This window comes from Suncus etruscus, chromosome 6 (genome assembly GCF_024139225.1).
Source record: "Suncus etruscus isolate mSunEtr1 chromosome 6, mSunEtr1.pri.cur, whole genome shotgun sequence".
Taxonomy (NCBI): Eukaryota; Metazoa; Chordata; class Mammalia; order Eulipotyphla; family Soricidae; genus Suncus; species Suncus etruscus.
In genome coordinates, this window is record NC_064853.1 from 16,032,597 (window position 1) to 16,048,855 (window position 16,259).

General features: G+C 46.0%; 1 protein-coding gene across 3 annotated transcripts in view; it reads left to right on the forward strand.

The window, feature by feature from the left end:
• KANK4 (KN motif and ankyrin repeat domains 4) overlaps window positions 1–16,259 on the forward strand; it is a 92,202-nt gene that overhangs the window by 39,326 nt on the left and 36,617 nt on the right. The window contains exons 1-2 of one of the 3 annotated variants that reach the window (XM_049774387.1): window positions 1,069–1,243; window positions 12,269–12,355. In XM_049774387.1, the coding sequence (XP_049630344.1) occupies window positions 12,340–12,355 (16 nt within the window). In that variant the 5' untranslated portion in view covers window positions 1,069–1,243; window positions 12,269–12,339. Of the gene's footprint in view, window positions 1–1,068; window positions 1,244–1,484; window positions 1,517–12,268; window positions 12,356–16,259 lie in introns of those variants that run through there. The other 2 variants (XM_049774386.1, XM_049774385.1) reach the window with 2 other exon arrangements.

The window sequence follows — 16,259 nt, forward strand, 5'->3', positions numbered from 1 at the left end:
TGCCCTGGGGTTCCTTCAGATCCTACAGTGGTGGTGTTTTGGGGAGCCTGAAATATCTGTCTGCCTCATACCTTCTGCTGGACACCCTACCTGGGACGCTTAGCCCCTTTTTGCACTTAGCAACCTCTCCCAAGCTCTTGTATCTGCCTCTGAAGTCTCTGCTCTTGGGCTGTAATGATAGTACACTGAGTAAAACACTTGCCTTGCATGCAGCTGACCCAGGTTTGATTCCTGGCATCCAACATGTTCCCTCAAGCCTGCCAGGAGTGATCCCCAAATGCAGAGCCAGGAGTAACCCCTGAACACAAGGTGTGGTCCAAAAACCAAGAAAGAAAAATTAAATCTCTGTCCGGGACCGCTTAGAAGTCCCGCCTGGAGCTGGATCCTTACAGTCTGATCTTCCTTGCTTCTCTCTTTCTGCCAGGATTGAGTGCTTGGCAGTAGTTTCGCAGAGCAGCAGGAGGAGAAAGCTGCCAATCTGGCCCTGGGAATTTTTGGTCATGGTTCATGTCCAGGCTTGGCCCCACACTCCCAGTCCTTCAGCCGTGGATCTATCAGAGCAGTTCAAGGTCTGGTTCCCAGTTGGCTTAGTGACCCAGGAAAGGAGAAGGGAGGGAGAAAGTTTTGAAGTTCAGCACTGATCCCCAAAACCCTTTGGGTCTTTAGATTCCTAAGGTGTAGCTGTCGTCCTTTTTAGGAGCCTTACAGGCTGCAGGGGAAAAGAAGAAAAAATATGATTAATTAGTTTTTAATTCCCACACCCGTCCTCCCACCAATATGCCCAAATTGGGATGAGAAAAAGGAGGTGTGTCCCTCCCAAGGCTACCTCTGGGAATGAAGTTGGCAATGGCAAGATTTGAGAGCCGACTTTTTATTTCATCAGAGTTTCAGCATCTATCTTTGGGGGTACAGAATACCTTCCTGAGCCTGCTCCCCCACTTCCCCGAAGTGAAAGGGAAGTCCTGCAAGGCCACACAGATCACCTGACCCAGATCTTTCCCAGCCTGGGGATAAAGCCCACACTTTCTCCTTCCACTCCTTCCTTCCAGGGTTCTGCAGCCAGCCTCAAGCTTGCTTTCTGCAAGGCGATTCCTTGCCCGCCCTGAGATGTGATGGCAGCCTGCGGGCTGCTCCGGGAGGTCCTTTGCACGCCTCCTTCTCCCCGACAGTTTTCTTTTCCTTCCAAAGCAGGGGATCCCGCTGCTGCATTGCAGGCTTAAAGGACCACGGCTGGCAGGAGTTGGTGAGAGGGTTTGACTGTTTCCTTTTCGGAGCCTGAGTTCTGTCTTTGTTTCTCTGGACGCTGGGCAGTGAGCTGGCTGGAGAAAAGGGGGAGAAAGCAATCCAGGGGGTAGGGATCATTGTGGGGTGTCTTGTCTCCCCGAGCCTCCTCAAAGCTCCCTGCTTCTTGCAAACTGGGACGTTGACATTGGCAGGCGTGGGACCCTACAAGGACAAACGGAGAGCTCAGAGCTTGTCCCGCCAGGCAGGATCGCTCAGCGGGAAATGGAGAGTGGTAATCAATCTTCTTTTTCTTTTGGGGGGGACTGGTCTGCTTTGTCTTTGCAAGTGGCCTCTGATGGGATGGCTGTTGGAGGTGTGTGATCTGGCTCAAGGTTTGTGACCTGGTCAGGTTGGATGCTTCAAGAATTCTCAGGGCAAAGAAGTGGGGCACGGAGCCAAGCTTTCTTTTTCCAGGGAATTCAAGACGCTGTTTATTTTGGCGCTCAGCCTCTCCTGGGATAGAGTAGGGGTGCTTTATTATTGCAGAATGTAGCAAGGTTTGACGAGGGCAGAGCTCGGTTTCAGCCGCGGGACTGAACTTGGCGTTGCAGAAGGAGCATGTGTGAAGTGGGGAGGTGGGATGAGGGGCCCTGCAGAGGTTGGACTGACTCCCCCCCCCCCAAAAAAAAAAAACACCTCAGTCTCCTGCTGTGGACCCTGCGGGGTCATTTTGAAACAGTGACCTGGTGGCCTGCTGCCAGCCAGTGATTGGGAGTGGGTAAGTTGCCTCTGCCTCCAACTCTTTGCTCCCTGGCTTTGGAGGCAGCTTGGAGTTAGGGAGACAGAGCAGTTAACCAGTTAACCGGTGACCTTGGAAGGGCCCCCTTGCTTCGTTGTGCCTGAGTTTCCTTCTTCAGGATATGGAGGTAATGCCTGCTCTCAGGACAACTTGTAGGATGTGAAAGGAGACCTGTAATGATGGTAGTGATCGTGTGTGTGTGTGTGTGTGTGTGTGTGTGTGTGTGTGTGTGTGTATTTTCCTGCCAGATTCTGACCTTCCCAGCTTGCATATTAGTTGGGGAGCAGTGCTGGAGAAAGAAAACCTAGATCTTCCCATCATCTAACTTGAGTGGGTTTCACCAGCCAACCCAGATCCCAGGAAAGGACATGCACAGAGGAAAAGTGACCTAGAATCCTCCAGTGTATAGAGTTCTGAGCCCGGGAGGAGACAGCCTAACGGAACCAGTAATTAATTGCTTTATGTCTCAACTCTAGCTCCAGGAGCTCCCAAAATTCCCTTTGAAAAAGGAAGCCTTCCAGCAAAGCTCTTTTCATAGTCTGTGGGCTGGCAGGTGAGGCAGGTATTCTCCAGTTCCATTCATTTAATCATATCCATAGTCCTCCATGTGAAGAAAACCACTCAGACCAAGAAGCCCCCATGAAGGACCAAGCATGAGATGCAGAGGCTGGTGGCAGTACTGGACATGCTTCTGACCCCCTTTGCTGTGACCCCCCCCCATGTTTAGTTTCATCCCATTTGAAAGAAACTAGCTGGGTTCATCCTGCATAGAGTTGGGAGTTAGCGCCTGTTATATCTGGAGCCTTGCAATGATGGCTTTGTGTGAGTGTGTGTGTGTGTGTGTGTGTGTGTGTGTGTGTGTGTGTGTGTGTGGTTTTTTTTTTTTTTGGGTCACACCCGGCAGCCCTCAGGGGTTACTCCTGGCTCTCCACTCAGAAATTGCCCCCAGCAGGCTCAGGGGACCATATGGGATGCTAGGATTCGATCCACTGTCCTTTTGCATGCAAGGCAAACGCCTTACCTCCATGCTATCTCTCGGGCCTCTCAATGATGCCTTTGAGCTGAACTTGTTAGGGTTCAAGTCGACACCCAGCAATGAGGGTCAGAGACCATTTTCGATAATGCAAGGTGCAAAAGGGAGTTTATTTGGTTAACCAAGGTCCAAGTCTCATCCCACTACGGGAGTTCTTGGCAAAAAACCCTGAGTCAAATCTTCAAGCAGCTTATATAGAAATCACTAGCAGTAACAGTATAATCATTTCATTGTATAAATGTCAATTAATCACTGATTTTTCTGGCTCAACCTTGGTTGTCTGGTGATATGCTTGACTCAAACCTAGATCATCAAGGGATATCCTAATTTGAACTTTGTCAGTGGGATCTCTGATACAGAATCTGGTTGTTGGGGGGAGATCCCTGATACAGAACCTGGTTGTGGAGGGGGGGAGGATACCCTGATTCAAACTTTTGGTTGTTAAAGGAGACTTTTTCCAAGCTCACTCAACCCCTAGTTCCTTATTTCTGGAGGCCACCAACTTTGGTTTTATTTCTGAGTTAACTCTTTCTCTGCCTTAAGTCAGGAGTGGAAAAGTACACTTTACTAGGGTTTTTGGGCTTGTCTTAGTCTAGAGTCCTTATCATGGACTTAGGGGGGAGAACCTTGGTCCTTACAAACTAAAATTAGAGAAGTTCCCGCCTTTTCTGTGGGTTTCTCTTTTATGCATTTGGACTCTCCGCTGCCTAAATAGTTGGCAGCACTTGGGTTGATTAGCCTAAGACTGAATTCCTAGGTGCCAAGGCAGTAAGCAAGCATGGTTCAGCTAATGATGAGAGATGTTGCAACCAAAGGACCATCTGCCCATTTGCCCTGGGCCCCTCTCCCTGGGGAGGAAGAAGCCTATCGATTTAAGGCTTGGAGAAGCAGATTCCACCTCCACCTGGGGGAGAATAGAGAATCTGCCAACATTGGCATCCCCTGGAGAGAGCCTGGTCTTAGCCCTCACATCTGGCTGGCTCCCTGCGTGGGTGACTAACATTTGCAAATATCTTCTCCAGACCCAGGCTTGGACCTAGACTTGGTGTGGGCAAGACTTGAGAACAAGGCGTCCTGCTCCGCCATGCGTTTGCTGTGTGACCTTGCTTGGCCAGCCCCATGAAGGCGCTCAGCCTTTGTCTCTCTATCTGAGAAATGGGGCCATGATAAGCCTCTTGAAGGTCATGTGCATTCCTCAAGTGCTCCAAGTTCTTGCTCGGTTATGTTATGAGGTGGGAGGAAGCATAGGGAGAGGGAGGCTGAGGGTGCAGTGTGGTGTGTTCATCCACATCTTTGCCTTTCCCAAGATTATTTTGGGGGGCCAGAGAGATAGCATAGCAGTAAGGCGTTTGCCTTAGATGCAAAAGGATGGTGGTTTAAATCCCAGCATCCCATATGGTCCCCCCGAGCCTGCCAGGAGCGATTTCTGAGCGTAGAGCCAGGAGTAACCCCTGAGCACTGCCGGGTGTGACCCAAAAACCAAAAAAAGAAGAAAAAAAAGATTTATATTGATGCCCAGAGAAAGGCACCCTTCACAGTATGCAGTGGGTAGCAGAATTGTGCTGGACAATTGAGCTGCCTGAGGCCCTCTTTCTTTTTGTTTGGTTTTGGGGCCATGCCTGGAAGTACTCAGGGGCAAATCCTGACACACTTCCAGTGGTCTTGGGGGACAAGGTGGAGCCATAGATTGAACTGGTTCCTCCTGCCTGCAAAGCCTGTGTCATAGTCTTTGCACATTTCCCTGGACCCTTTTTTGTATTTAATTATACTCATTTGGTTTAGAACTCTGGAACCACTCGGTGATCCCTTGGTTCTGGGGCTACAGTTTAGTTTTAGTTTTTACTTTTGGTTCACACCCAGCAGCACTCCGGGTTTACTCGTGGCTCTATGCTCAGAAATCGCTCCTGGCAGGCTCGAGGAACCATATGGAATGCAGGGAATCAACCACCGTCTTTCTGCATGGAAGGCAAATGCCCTACCTCCGTGCTATCTCTCCTGCCCTAGGGCTACAGTTTAGTGCTCAGATCCAGAAATGCTGGAGGCCACTAGAGTAATGCCAGATGGTTCAGAAGTGTGGAGAGAATAGGACTGCTTAGTGAACTAGTTCCCTTGGCCATATCTCCCTGGCCATCTAGTTTGCATTGATGTATAATATTATAATATCAAGAATACTATTTAACATTGGATTTGTTTTAGGTGTGCCAGATGATTTGATGTCTGTGTAGTAGATCATGAAGTGATACCATCAGTCTAGTCAATATCCATCACCATCCATAATTTCAATTGCTTCCATGCTTTTAAGATTGGGGTTTTTTAAGCAATATTCACAATTTTCACTATAGGCCCAGAAAAATAATACTGGGGTTAAGGCACTTGCCTTGCTATGTCTGACCAATATTACAGCTGGTAAGGTGCTTGCCTTGGACATGGCCAACCTGCGTTTGATCTCTGACATCCCATATGGTCCCTTGAGCCCCTGTGCCCCAGGAATGATCCCTGAGCCTGCAACCAGGGGTAAGTCCTGAGCATTGCTGAATGTGATCCCCACACCTGAATAAATAAATAACTCAATAAGACAGTTGTTTTACATGCAGCTGATACTGATTTGATTCCCAGCACCTCCTTTGTCACCTAAGTACTGCTTGGTGTAGCCAAAATATGAAAATAAAATAAAGCAGGGCCAGAGAGATAGCATGGGGTAAGGCATTTTTGCATGCAGAAGGAAGGTGGTTTGAATCCTGGCATCCCATATGGTCCTCCAAGCCTGTCAGGACCTGCCAGGAGTGATTTCTGAGAGTAGAGCCAGGAGTAACCCTTGAGCACTACTTGGTGTGACCCAAAAACAAACAAAAGAAAGCTTAAAAAAAATTAGTCAAGGGATTAGAGAGATAGCACAGGGGTAGGGCGTTTGCCTTGCAAGCAGCCAATCCAGGACAGTGGTTCAAATCCCGGTATCCCATATGGTCCCCCGTGCCTGCCAGGAGCGATTTCTGAGCGAAGAGCCAGGAGTAACCCCTGGGCATTGCTGGGTGTGACCCCTCCCTCCAAAAAAAAGCCAAAGTTCAGAGTAATAATATAGCATATACGGTGTAGCTGACCAAGGTTCAATCCCCAACACCCCATATGGTCCTCTGAGTTTACCTGCAGTGACCCTTGAACAGAAATGAATATAGCCTTCAAATCAACAACAACAAAAAACAATAATAAACCCAAATCTGAACCTCAGAAAGAATCACAATAGTTATCTGCTTTGCATAGTTACTTGCTGTCTATCCTGAGCATACTTATCTCAACCTGCCAACTTTCTACCCATTTCCCCCCTCAACTGCCTCAGCCACCCCCAGTCTGTTCTTTTTTTTGGGGGGGGCCACACCCGGCAGTGCTCAGGGGTTACTCCTGGCTGTCTGCTCAGAAATAGCTCCTGGCAGGCATGGGGGACCATATGGGACACCGGGATTCGAACCAACCACCTTTGGTCCTGGATCGGCTGCTTGCAAGGCAAACGTCGCTGTGCTATCTCTCCGGGCCCCCCAGTCTGTTCTTTGTATCTGTGAAGAGATTTCTCAGTCTGCACATGTGATTATACAGTGTTTGTCTTTATCTGGCTAACTTATTTCACTTCACATAAGCCCTCAAGATCCCATGATAGTGGGCAAGTGGCAGAATTTCCTTTTTTGGTAGGTGGATTTGTGTGTAGGGGCCATATCTCAGGGCATACTCCTTACTCTGCTCAGGAATCACTCCTGCTGGAGCTCAGAGGAGTCATGTATGGTGTCAGGGATCAAACCTGGGTCAGTGGAAAGACAAGCGCCTTAAACCCTGAACTATCTCTCTGGCCCCAGAATTTCCTAATTATTTATGTATTTATTATTTAATTATTATAAACATTGTGGTTTACAAAGTTGTTCAAAATACAGTTGTCCTGGCATTCAATAGTCCAACATCAATTCCACCATCAGTACAACCTTCCCCCCCTCCACCATTCTCTTCAGTTTCCCACCTTCCCCTAGTAGGCACAAAATAATTTATTTCGTATTGTTTGTTACAACTAAATGGCTAATGGAATTATTGAAAAATACTCCTGTGCAAAAAGTTTGTGAAAATTGTTCTATCTCACAATGGGGTCATTGTCTGAAGGTTTAACAAGCTGCTTGCTACTGCTGTTTTCTGTATTGTTGTTTTTGTTTATTGAGCTTAGTTGGCATTTATGCTACTTTCCCATATAATTTGGTGGATTCCTACTGGGGTGTCAAGATAAAGAAATATGCAGCTTCATGCTCCAGGAATTGTGGAGCTGAGCCAACAAGCTTACATGGTGGTGGCTGTGAGATGTGAGTATGGCTGCTGGAGCTTCCTGAAGTATAAAGGGTTCGGGAGAGGCTGCCTGCTCTCACTCTGGAAGACTCTAGAATGTTCAACCCAAACACTGGAGTTTTTATTGGTTTGGTGTCTCTGCAGAGATTAGTCGTGAGGCAGTAAAGTTAGTGAAGTTGGCATTAACTTGGGGAGTGGATGCTTTTGCTGGCGCTTCTGCAGGGCAGAGACTCAGCCTACCCCCAACTGAGGGAGCCCCAGAGTTTTCAGCCAAAAGATTAGTGTTCCCATAAAATTTAGAAGCTTGGCTTGCATCTCTTCTGAGACTAAGTGAGAATCTGTGAAGCTGGGTCGATAAGCTTACGTGGTGATGGCTGAGGGATGTGTCAATTTCCTTCTTTTTAATAGATAATAATATTGCATTGTGTATCTATCCATATATTTGTGCACAAATATATTCCTACAGAGGCATATATAGGTATGTATATCTATTTAGATCAGGAGTCTCAAACTCCGCAGCCCGCGGGCCGTTTGCAGCCCTCCGCACATTTTGTGACCTGCGGACGGCCTTTAAATATTGCAGTATTCGCGATTATTTGCTTACCGAATAATCGCAATAAAAATCGCATTAGTGGGGCCGGGCGGTGGCGCTGGAGGTAAGGTGCCTGCCTTACCTGCGCTAGCCTAGGAGACGGACCGCGGTTCGATCCCCCGGCGTCCCATATGGTCCCCCAAGCCAGGAGCGACTTCTGAGCGCATAGCCAGGAGTAACCCCTGAGCGTCACCGTGTGTGGCCCAAAAACCAAAAAAAAAAAAAAAAAAAATCGCATTAGTAAGAAAAAATTACATTAAACATTCGCATACCCCGAGCAGTTCCGTTCAGGGTATGCAAATATTCAATGCAATTTTTCTTTTTTTTTTTTTTTTTTTTTTTGGTTTTTGGGCCACACCCGTTTGACGCTCAGGGGTTACTCCTGGCTATGTGCTCAGAAATTGCCCCTGGCTTGGGGGGACCATATGGGACGCCGGGGGATCGAACCGTGGTCCTTCCTTGGCTAGCGCTTGCAAGGCAGACACCTTACCTCCAGCGCCACCTACCCGGCCCCACAATTATTTTTTTTTTTTTTTCTTACTAATGCGATTTTTTTTTTTTTTGGTTTTTGGGCCACACCCAGCGTTGCTCAGGGGTTACTCCTGGCTGTCTGCTCAGAAATAGCTCCTGGCAGGCACGGGGGACCATATGGGACACTGGGATTTGAACCAACCACCTTTGGTCCTGGATCGGCTGCTTGCAAGGCAAACGCCGCTGTGCTATCTCTCCGGGCCCACTAATGCGATTTTTTATTGCGAATATCTGGTAAGTGAAATCCCTTATGTAGCCCTGCCTCACCCCGGCTTTGCCTCCTGTGGCCCCCAGGTAAATTGAGTTTGAGACCCCTGATTTGGATATATATTAATATAGGTGTATATAAACATATATTATGATAATGTATGATGATATAATCATATTTACAATCATATCAAACTACTTATATTTATAGAAACATTACAGGGTTTGTTTGTTTTTTCAGTTTTGGGGATCAAACCCTGACCTATATCCCTCACCCCTATCACATAACTTTATTCGCTCCTGCATCCTGACACTAAGGTTTCAGAGCCTTTTCTCCTAGCATGGACAGTCCCTTCCTTCCTCCAGTGTTCCCTCCAGAATCAACACACCCAGCTTCCAGTGCCATCCACACCTCAGATTTCCCTACCACAGCTCTGTGCAACCCCACACCAAGTACTTGCTGTTGCCTCTGAGGTACTTGAGACACATGGATTGGCACCATTCCTGCAAAGAGCAGCCCTGTACAATGGAAGAGCTTTGGGCTCTGGCACATCTGCCCAGAGAAAGCCCCTTTGCCCAGGCAAGACACAGAAGACAGCTCTGAGGGGTGACAGCACCACCAGGAGGGGTTGCTGTTGGCAGGCTGGGTGTCCAGTTTGCTTATTTATCCTCTTCTTTTTGTGTGTGTGTGTGTGTGTGTGTGTGTGTGTGTGTGTGTGTGTGTGTGTTTTTTGGGTCACACCCGGCAGTGCTCAGGGGTTACTCCTGGCTCCAGGCTCAGAAATTGTTCCTGGCAGGCACGGGGGACCATATGGGATGCCGGGATTCGAACCCATGACCTCCTGCATGAAAGGCAAACGCCTTACCTCCATGCTATCTCTCTGGCCCCTATCCTCTTCTTTAAGGTACTCAGGTTTACTTCTGGATCTGCTCAGGGATCACTCCTGGCAGAGCTCAGGACAACCCTAAGGAGTGGCAGGGAATGAACCTGATTGGCCATATGCAAGACAAGGTACCTGCTGTACCTACTCTGGTTGAGTCTGGGCTGTCATTCAAGCTTCTCTCACTCTTAGAGACAGTCTTCTCAATCTTCTTATCACTGCTCTGAACTTTCATTTTGGAACTGGTAGGGGTTGTCCCTAAAACCATGTGTTAACTCAGCGTGAGTGTATTCTGAATCCCAAAAGCCCCACAGGGCTGATTGTGTGGCCAGAATTGGGGAATGTAGTGAATTCTGCATCCCAGCTTTGGGGGAGAATTTGTGATCAGACCCTATGTGACCCAATCTCTATCAGTTATTGTTGGGGTGTCTACTGGCTAGATGGAGCAAACTCTTTCTGGGAGAATAGGAAACTGCCTGCCAGTCTCAGCTGCTGTCAGTTCACGCCAAGATCTCTGTCTTGTCCTGGATTGGGTTATCTCTTGTTATTTATGGGCCCCTGATTTCAGTCTTCTTACAAAATAAATTCTAGGTACTGGAGCAGTAGCACAGCAGGTAAGGTGTTTGCCTTGCATGCTGCTGACCGTGGTTAGATCCCTGGCATCTCCTATGGTCCCCTGAGCCTGCCAGGAGTAGTAGGAGTAGTTTCTGAGTACAGAGCCAGAATGCCTCTGGGGTGACCAAAAACAAAAACAAACAAAAAATCCGTGTGTGGGTCAGGGGGTGGTTCTGGGGATTTGACTCAGGACTTCTTATTGGCAAGCCAAGAGTTTTACCACTAAACTACACCCAGGCCCTTATATTTCTTTCACTGGGATGGGGTATCATAAGATTTCAACTCTTGGGCTGGTGAGAAAGCATGGAGATAAGGCATTTGTCTTGCATGCAGAAAGACAGTGGTTCGAATCCTAGCATCCCATATGGTCCTCCGAGCATGCCAGGAGAGATTTCTGAGCATAGAGCCAGGAGTATCCCCTGAGCTGGGTGTGAACCAAAAAAAAAAAAAATTTTTTAACTCTTGATATTATAGAAAAGGTAGAGTGGCCTTGTACTGAGTGAGTGACTAAGCTTCCAGTTCCTGGAAGTCCCAATAAGTGGGTGCATCAGAGCCCATGGGGGAATTGCCCCCCTGAGGTTTTAAGAGTGTTCATGGAGGGCCCGGAGAGATAGCACAGCGGTGTTTGCCTTGCAAGCAGCTGATCCGGGACCAAAGGTGGTTGGTTCGAATCCGGGTGTCCCATATGGTCCCCCGTGCCTGCCAGGAGCTATTTCTGAGCAGACAGCCATGAGTAACCCCTGAGCAAAGCCGGGTGTGACCCAAAAACCAAAAACTAAAAAAAAAAAAAAAAAAAAAGAGTGTTCATGGAGGGGCTAGAGTGGTGGTGTGGAGCAGTGAGGTGTCTGCCTTGCCAGCAATAGCCTAGGATGAACTGTGGTTCCATCCCCCAGCATCCCATATGGTCCCCCAAGCCAGGAGTGATTTCTGAGCACATAGCCAGGAGAAACCCCTGAGTGTCACCAGGTGCGGCCCCAAAAAACAAAAACCAAAAAAAAAAGTGTTCATGGCTTTCACTCTCTCTACTAGACCTGTGAGCTCATAGTGCCCTGGGGGAAAAAGTGGGGTGCAGGGTAAATGTTTGCTTTCTTTTTTTCCTTTCTTAAAAGTTTTCTAGGCAGGGCCAGAGAGATAGCATGGAGGTAAGGCGTTTGCCTTTCATGCAGAAGGTCATCGGTTTGAATCCCGGTGTCCCATATGGTCCCCCCCCCCCACCCACCCCCCCACCCGTGCCTGCCAGGAGCAATTTCTGAGCATGGAGCCAGGAGTAGCCCCTGAACACTGCCGGGTGTGACCCAAAAGCCACAAAAAAAAAAAAAAAATTTCCTAGGCCTGGGGTTGGAGAGACAGCATGGAGGGTAAAACATTTGCCTTTCATGCAGAAGGACGGTGGTTGGAATCCTGTCATCTCATATGGTCCCCCATGCCAGCCAGGAAAGATTTCTGACTGTGGAGCCAGGAGTGACCCCTGAGCACTGCCGGGTGTGACCCCCCCAAAAAAAAAAAGATTCCTAGGCCTGTGATGTAACTCAAGTGCATTGCTTGAGTAAGACCTAAATTCAATCCTGATACCTAAAAAAATTTTTTAATTTAATTTTTTAATTAAAATTTTAAATTCCTGGGTCTAAAAAAAGAAACAAAAATAAATAAATAAATAAATAAATAAATAAATAAAATCCCTGGGTCTGGAGAGATAGTACAGCAGGTAAGGCACTTGTATTCTGCATACCACACAACCCCCCTCACCCAGCTCCTCCAGGACCACTGAGCCATGATTTAAGCCCTGAGAACAGCTGACTGTGACCACCCAAAACCCCTGGATAAAAATAATCACCCACTTCTTCCTTTAGTTGTGATGCTTGTGGTTCATGCCTTTAATGTGTTGGGGATAAGGATGACAGTGTTGGAGAGTACAGCATGTGAGATGTTTCTTGGAATCAAGACTTGGGCCCTTGTGCCTGCAAGGTGGTGCCCTACCACAGAGCCACAGCCCCTGGCCTGGACATGACTAGTCTGGGTACCTTGCACCTTCAACACTCACTTTACTCTCCACTTCTCTCTTTTTACTTTAGATCTCTTCAGCTGAATTTTCAAGACGGTGAATGAAGAGTGCCTGAAGCCACCGAGTGCAGCAGCTTCTAAAATGGAGAAGACAGAAGGTAGGCAGGACACTGTTTTCCCCATGATCGGATATGGGTGGAATTAGCCCATAACATCTGGGATTGGCTGGGGTTGCTGCAGAAGACAGTCTCTCAGAAGACTGGGCTGACCCAAGTAGCAGGCGGCAGGAAGTGAACCTATAGCTTTTCAGTTATATTTTCTGTTTCTGTGATTTTTTTTTTTTTAGCGTGTTTCTGAGCCTGGGGAGAGAACAGACACTTGTTGAGCTTGAGGAGCTTGAGCCTCTTCTAGGAAAGGGAAATTGATGATCATGGGCCCCTTTCATGCTTGTATACTCCCCTACATCATTTCTCAGCATCCCCCACTCCCCAATATTAGTTAGCTTTGCTATCAAAAACTAATTGATACAGGGGAGTAGGGGACATTGAGAAGTGAGTCAACTCAACTTCAGATTGATATAATGATTTAAAAAAAATTGCACCAATTTGTAGAGGTTTATTATTTCATATAAATTTCAGGAGTGAATGATCTACTTCTTTGAAAAATGTCTTGATGGGGCCTGGAGAGATAGCACAGCGGTGTTTTCCTTGCAAACAGCCGATCCAGGACCTAAGGTGGTTGGTTCGAATCCCGGTGTCCCATATGGTCCCCCGTGCCTGCCAGGAGCTATTTCTGAGCAGACAGCCAGGAGTGACCCCTGAGCACTGCCGGGTGTGGCCCAAAAACCAAAAAAAAAAAAAAAAAAAGAAAGAAAAAAATAGAAAAATGTCTTGGGTATCCTTATAGAAATTGCATTAAATCTGTACAATGCTTTGGGATGAATTGACATTTTAATGTGGTTATTCCTTTCAATCCATGACCAGATGATGTGTTTCCATTTCTTTGTGTCCTCTTTTGATTTTTTTAAGTGATGTTTTGTAGTTTTCTTTTTGTATGTCTTTCACTTCTTTTCGTTTTGTTTTCTTTCGTTTTGTTTTGTTTTTGGTCACACCCGCGGTGTTCAGGGGTCATTCCTGGCTCTGCACTCAGAAATCGCTCCTGGTAGGTTCAAGGGACCATGGAATGCCGGGATTCGAACCACCATTTTTCTGCATATAAGGCAAATGCCTTCACTCCATGCCTCCATGCTATCTCTCTGGCCCCAGTCTTTCACTTGTTTTGTTTTTGTTTTTGGGTCACACCCGGCAGTGCTCAGGGGCTACTCCTGGTTCTATGCTCAGAAATCACCTCTGGCAGGCACAGGGGACCATATGGGATGCCGGAATTCGAACCACCCTTCTTCGGCACGAAAGGCAAATAAATGCCTTACCTCCATGCTATCTCTCCGGCCCAGTCTTTCACTTCTTAAGTTAATACCAAGACACTTGATTTTCTGAGGCACAATTGTGAATAGGACATTTTTGTTTATATTTATTTATTTTTTGGTTTTGGGTCACACCCAGCAGCGCTCAGGGGTTACTCCTGGCTCTATGCTCAGAAATTGCTCCCAGCAGGCTCAGGGGACCATATGGGATGCCAAGATTCGAACCACGGACCTTCTATATGCAAAGCAAATGCCTTACCTCCATGTTATCTCTCTGGCCCCAAATTTTTGTTTTTAAATATCTCTTTCTTCTTTCATTATTTGTGTATAGAAGAACATTGGATTTTTACTTCTTATGTAGCCTGCCACTTTACAAATCTAGAAGTTTTATTTAGAGTCTTTCTAGAAGCTCTTTTTTTTTTTTTTTTTTGTAGAGTCTTTAGAGTGTCTAAATATAGTATCATGCCATTTGAAAACAGTGAGAATCTTCCTTTCCTATCTGGATACCCTTGATATCTTTTTCTTGCCTATTTGTTATGGAAAGTACTTCCAGTACTATAATGAATAGAAGTGGCCAGAATGGGCAACCTTGTTTTGTGTCAGATCTATTTTTTTCTAGATCAAGTATAATGTTTGTCATAAACTTGTTGTAAGTTGTTTTGACTATACTGAGGAAAATTCCTAAATATTCCCATTTTGTTGAGTTTTTATCATGAATGGGTGCTGGTTCTTGTCAAATGCTTTCTCTGCATCTATTGCTATGATCAATTTTTTTTCTTTTATTGATGTACTATATTATGCCGATTGACTTGCATATGTTAAATCATCCTTGCAAGTAGGAATGAATCTTATTTGGTTATTATATATGTATATATATATATATTGATGAATTGTTGGATTCTAGTTGCTAGTATTTTGTTAAATATCTTTGTATCTGTGCTCAGCAAGGATATAGGCTTTTGATTCTTTTTTATTTTCTTTTTCTTTTTTTGTGGTTTCTCTGTCTGCTTTTTTTTTTTATCAGGGTAATATTAGCTTTATAGAAACTGTTTGAGAATGTTTTTACTTCTTCAGTTTCCTGGAAGAGCCTTTAAAAGGTTGGTAGTAGGTTCTCTTTAAAGTTTTGAAAAAATTCATTAGAAAGAATTCATCTGGGCCTTATGAAGCCTTTTGATTACATTTCTTTTTTTTTTTTTTTTTTTTTTTTTTTTGGTTTTTGGTTTTTGGGCCACACCCGGTGACGCTCAGGGGTTACTCCTGGCTATATGCGCTCAGAAGTCGATCCTGGCTTGGGGGACCATATGGGACGCCGGGGGATCGAACCGCGGTCCGTCTCCTAGGCTAGCGCAGGTAAGGCAGGCACCTTACCTCCAGCGCCACCGCCCGGCCCCTTGATTACATTTCTTTTTTTTCTTTTCTTTTTTTTTTTTTTTGGTTTTTGGGCCACACCCGGCAACGCTCAGGGGTTACTCCTGGCTATGTGCTCAGAAGTTGCTCCTGGCTTGGGGGACCATATGGGACACCGGGGGATAGAACCGCGGTTCGTCCAAGGCTAGCGCAGGCAAGGCAGGCACCTTACCTTTAGCGCCACCGCCCGGCCTCTTGATTACATTTCTTTTTTTTTTGTTTGTTTTTGTTTTTGTTTTTGTTTTTGTTTTTGGTTTTTGGGCCACACCCGGTTTTTGTTTTTGTTTTTGTTTTTGTTTTTGTTTTGGTTTTTGGGCCACACCCGGTGACGCTCAGGGGTTACTCCTGGCTATGCACTCAGAAGTCGCTCCTGGCTTGGGGGACCATATGGGACGCCGGGGGAATCGAACCGCGGTCCGTCCTAGGCTAGCGCAGGCAAGGCAGGCACCTTACCTCCAGCGCCACCGCCCAGCCCCCCCCTTGATTACATTTCAATTTCCTCAGTAGTGATGGGTCTGCTCATGTATTCTACATTATCTTGGTTCAAGCTTGGGAAGTTCTAGGAGGCCAAGAATTTATTTATTGGGTCCGGAGAGATAGCACAGCGGTGTTTGCCTTGCAAGCAGCTGATCCAGGACCAAAGGTGGTTGGTTCGAATCCCAGTGTCCCATATGGTCCCTCTTGCCTGCCAGGAGCTATTTCTGAGCAGACAGCCAGGAGTAAACCCTGAGCACCGCCGGGTGTGGCCCAAAAACCAATAATAAATAAATAAATAAATAAATAAATAAATAAATAAATAAATAAATAAATAAATAAATAAATAAATAAAAATTTATTTATTTCTTCTAGTTTGTCTCATTTGTGGTATAAAGATTCTCAAAGTTATCTCTGATTATCCTTTGAATTTCTCTAGTATCTGTTGTGATATCCCCCCTTTCATTTCTGATTCGGCTTATTAGGATTCTCTTTCATTGTGAGTCTTGCCAATGGTTTATTGATCTTGTTTATTTTTTTTTCAAAGAACCAATTCTTGCTTTCATTGATCTTTTGGATTGTTTTTTGGGTTTTTAGTTTATTAATTTCTGCTCTAAGTTTTATTATTTTCTTCCTCCTGCCTGCTTTCAGCTCATTTTGTTGGTCATTTTTCAATTTCTTAAGCTACGTGGCCATGTTATTTATGTAGTTATTATTTATTTATGTTTGTTTCTTCCTTCCTGATGAGTGCTTGCAAA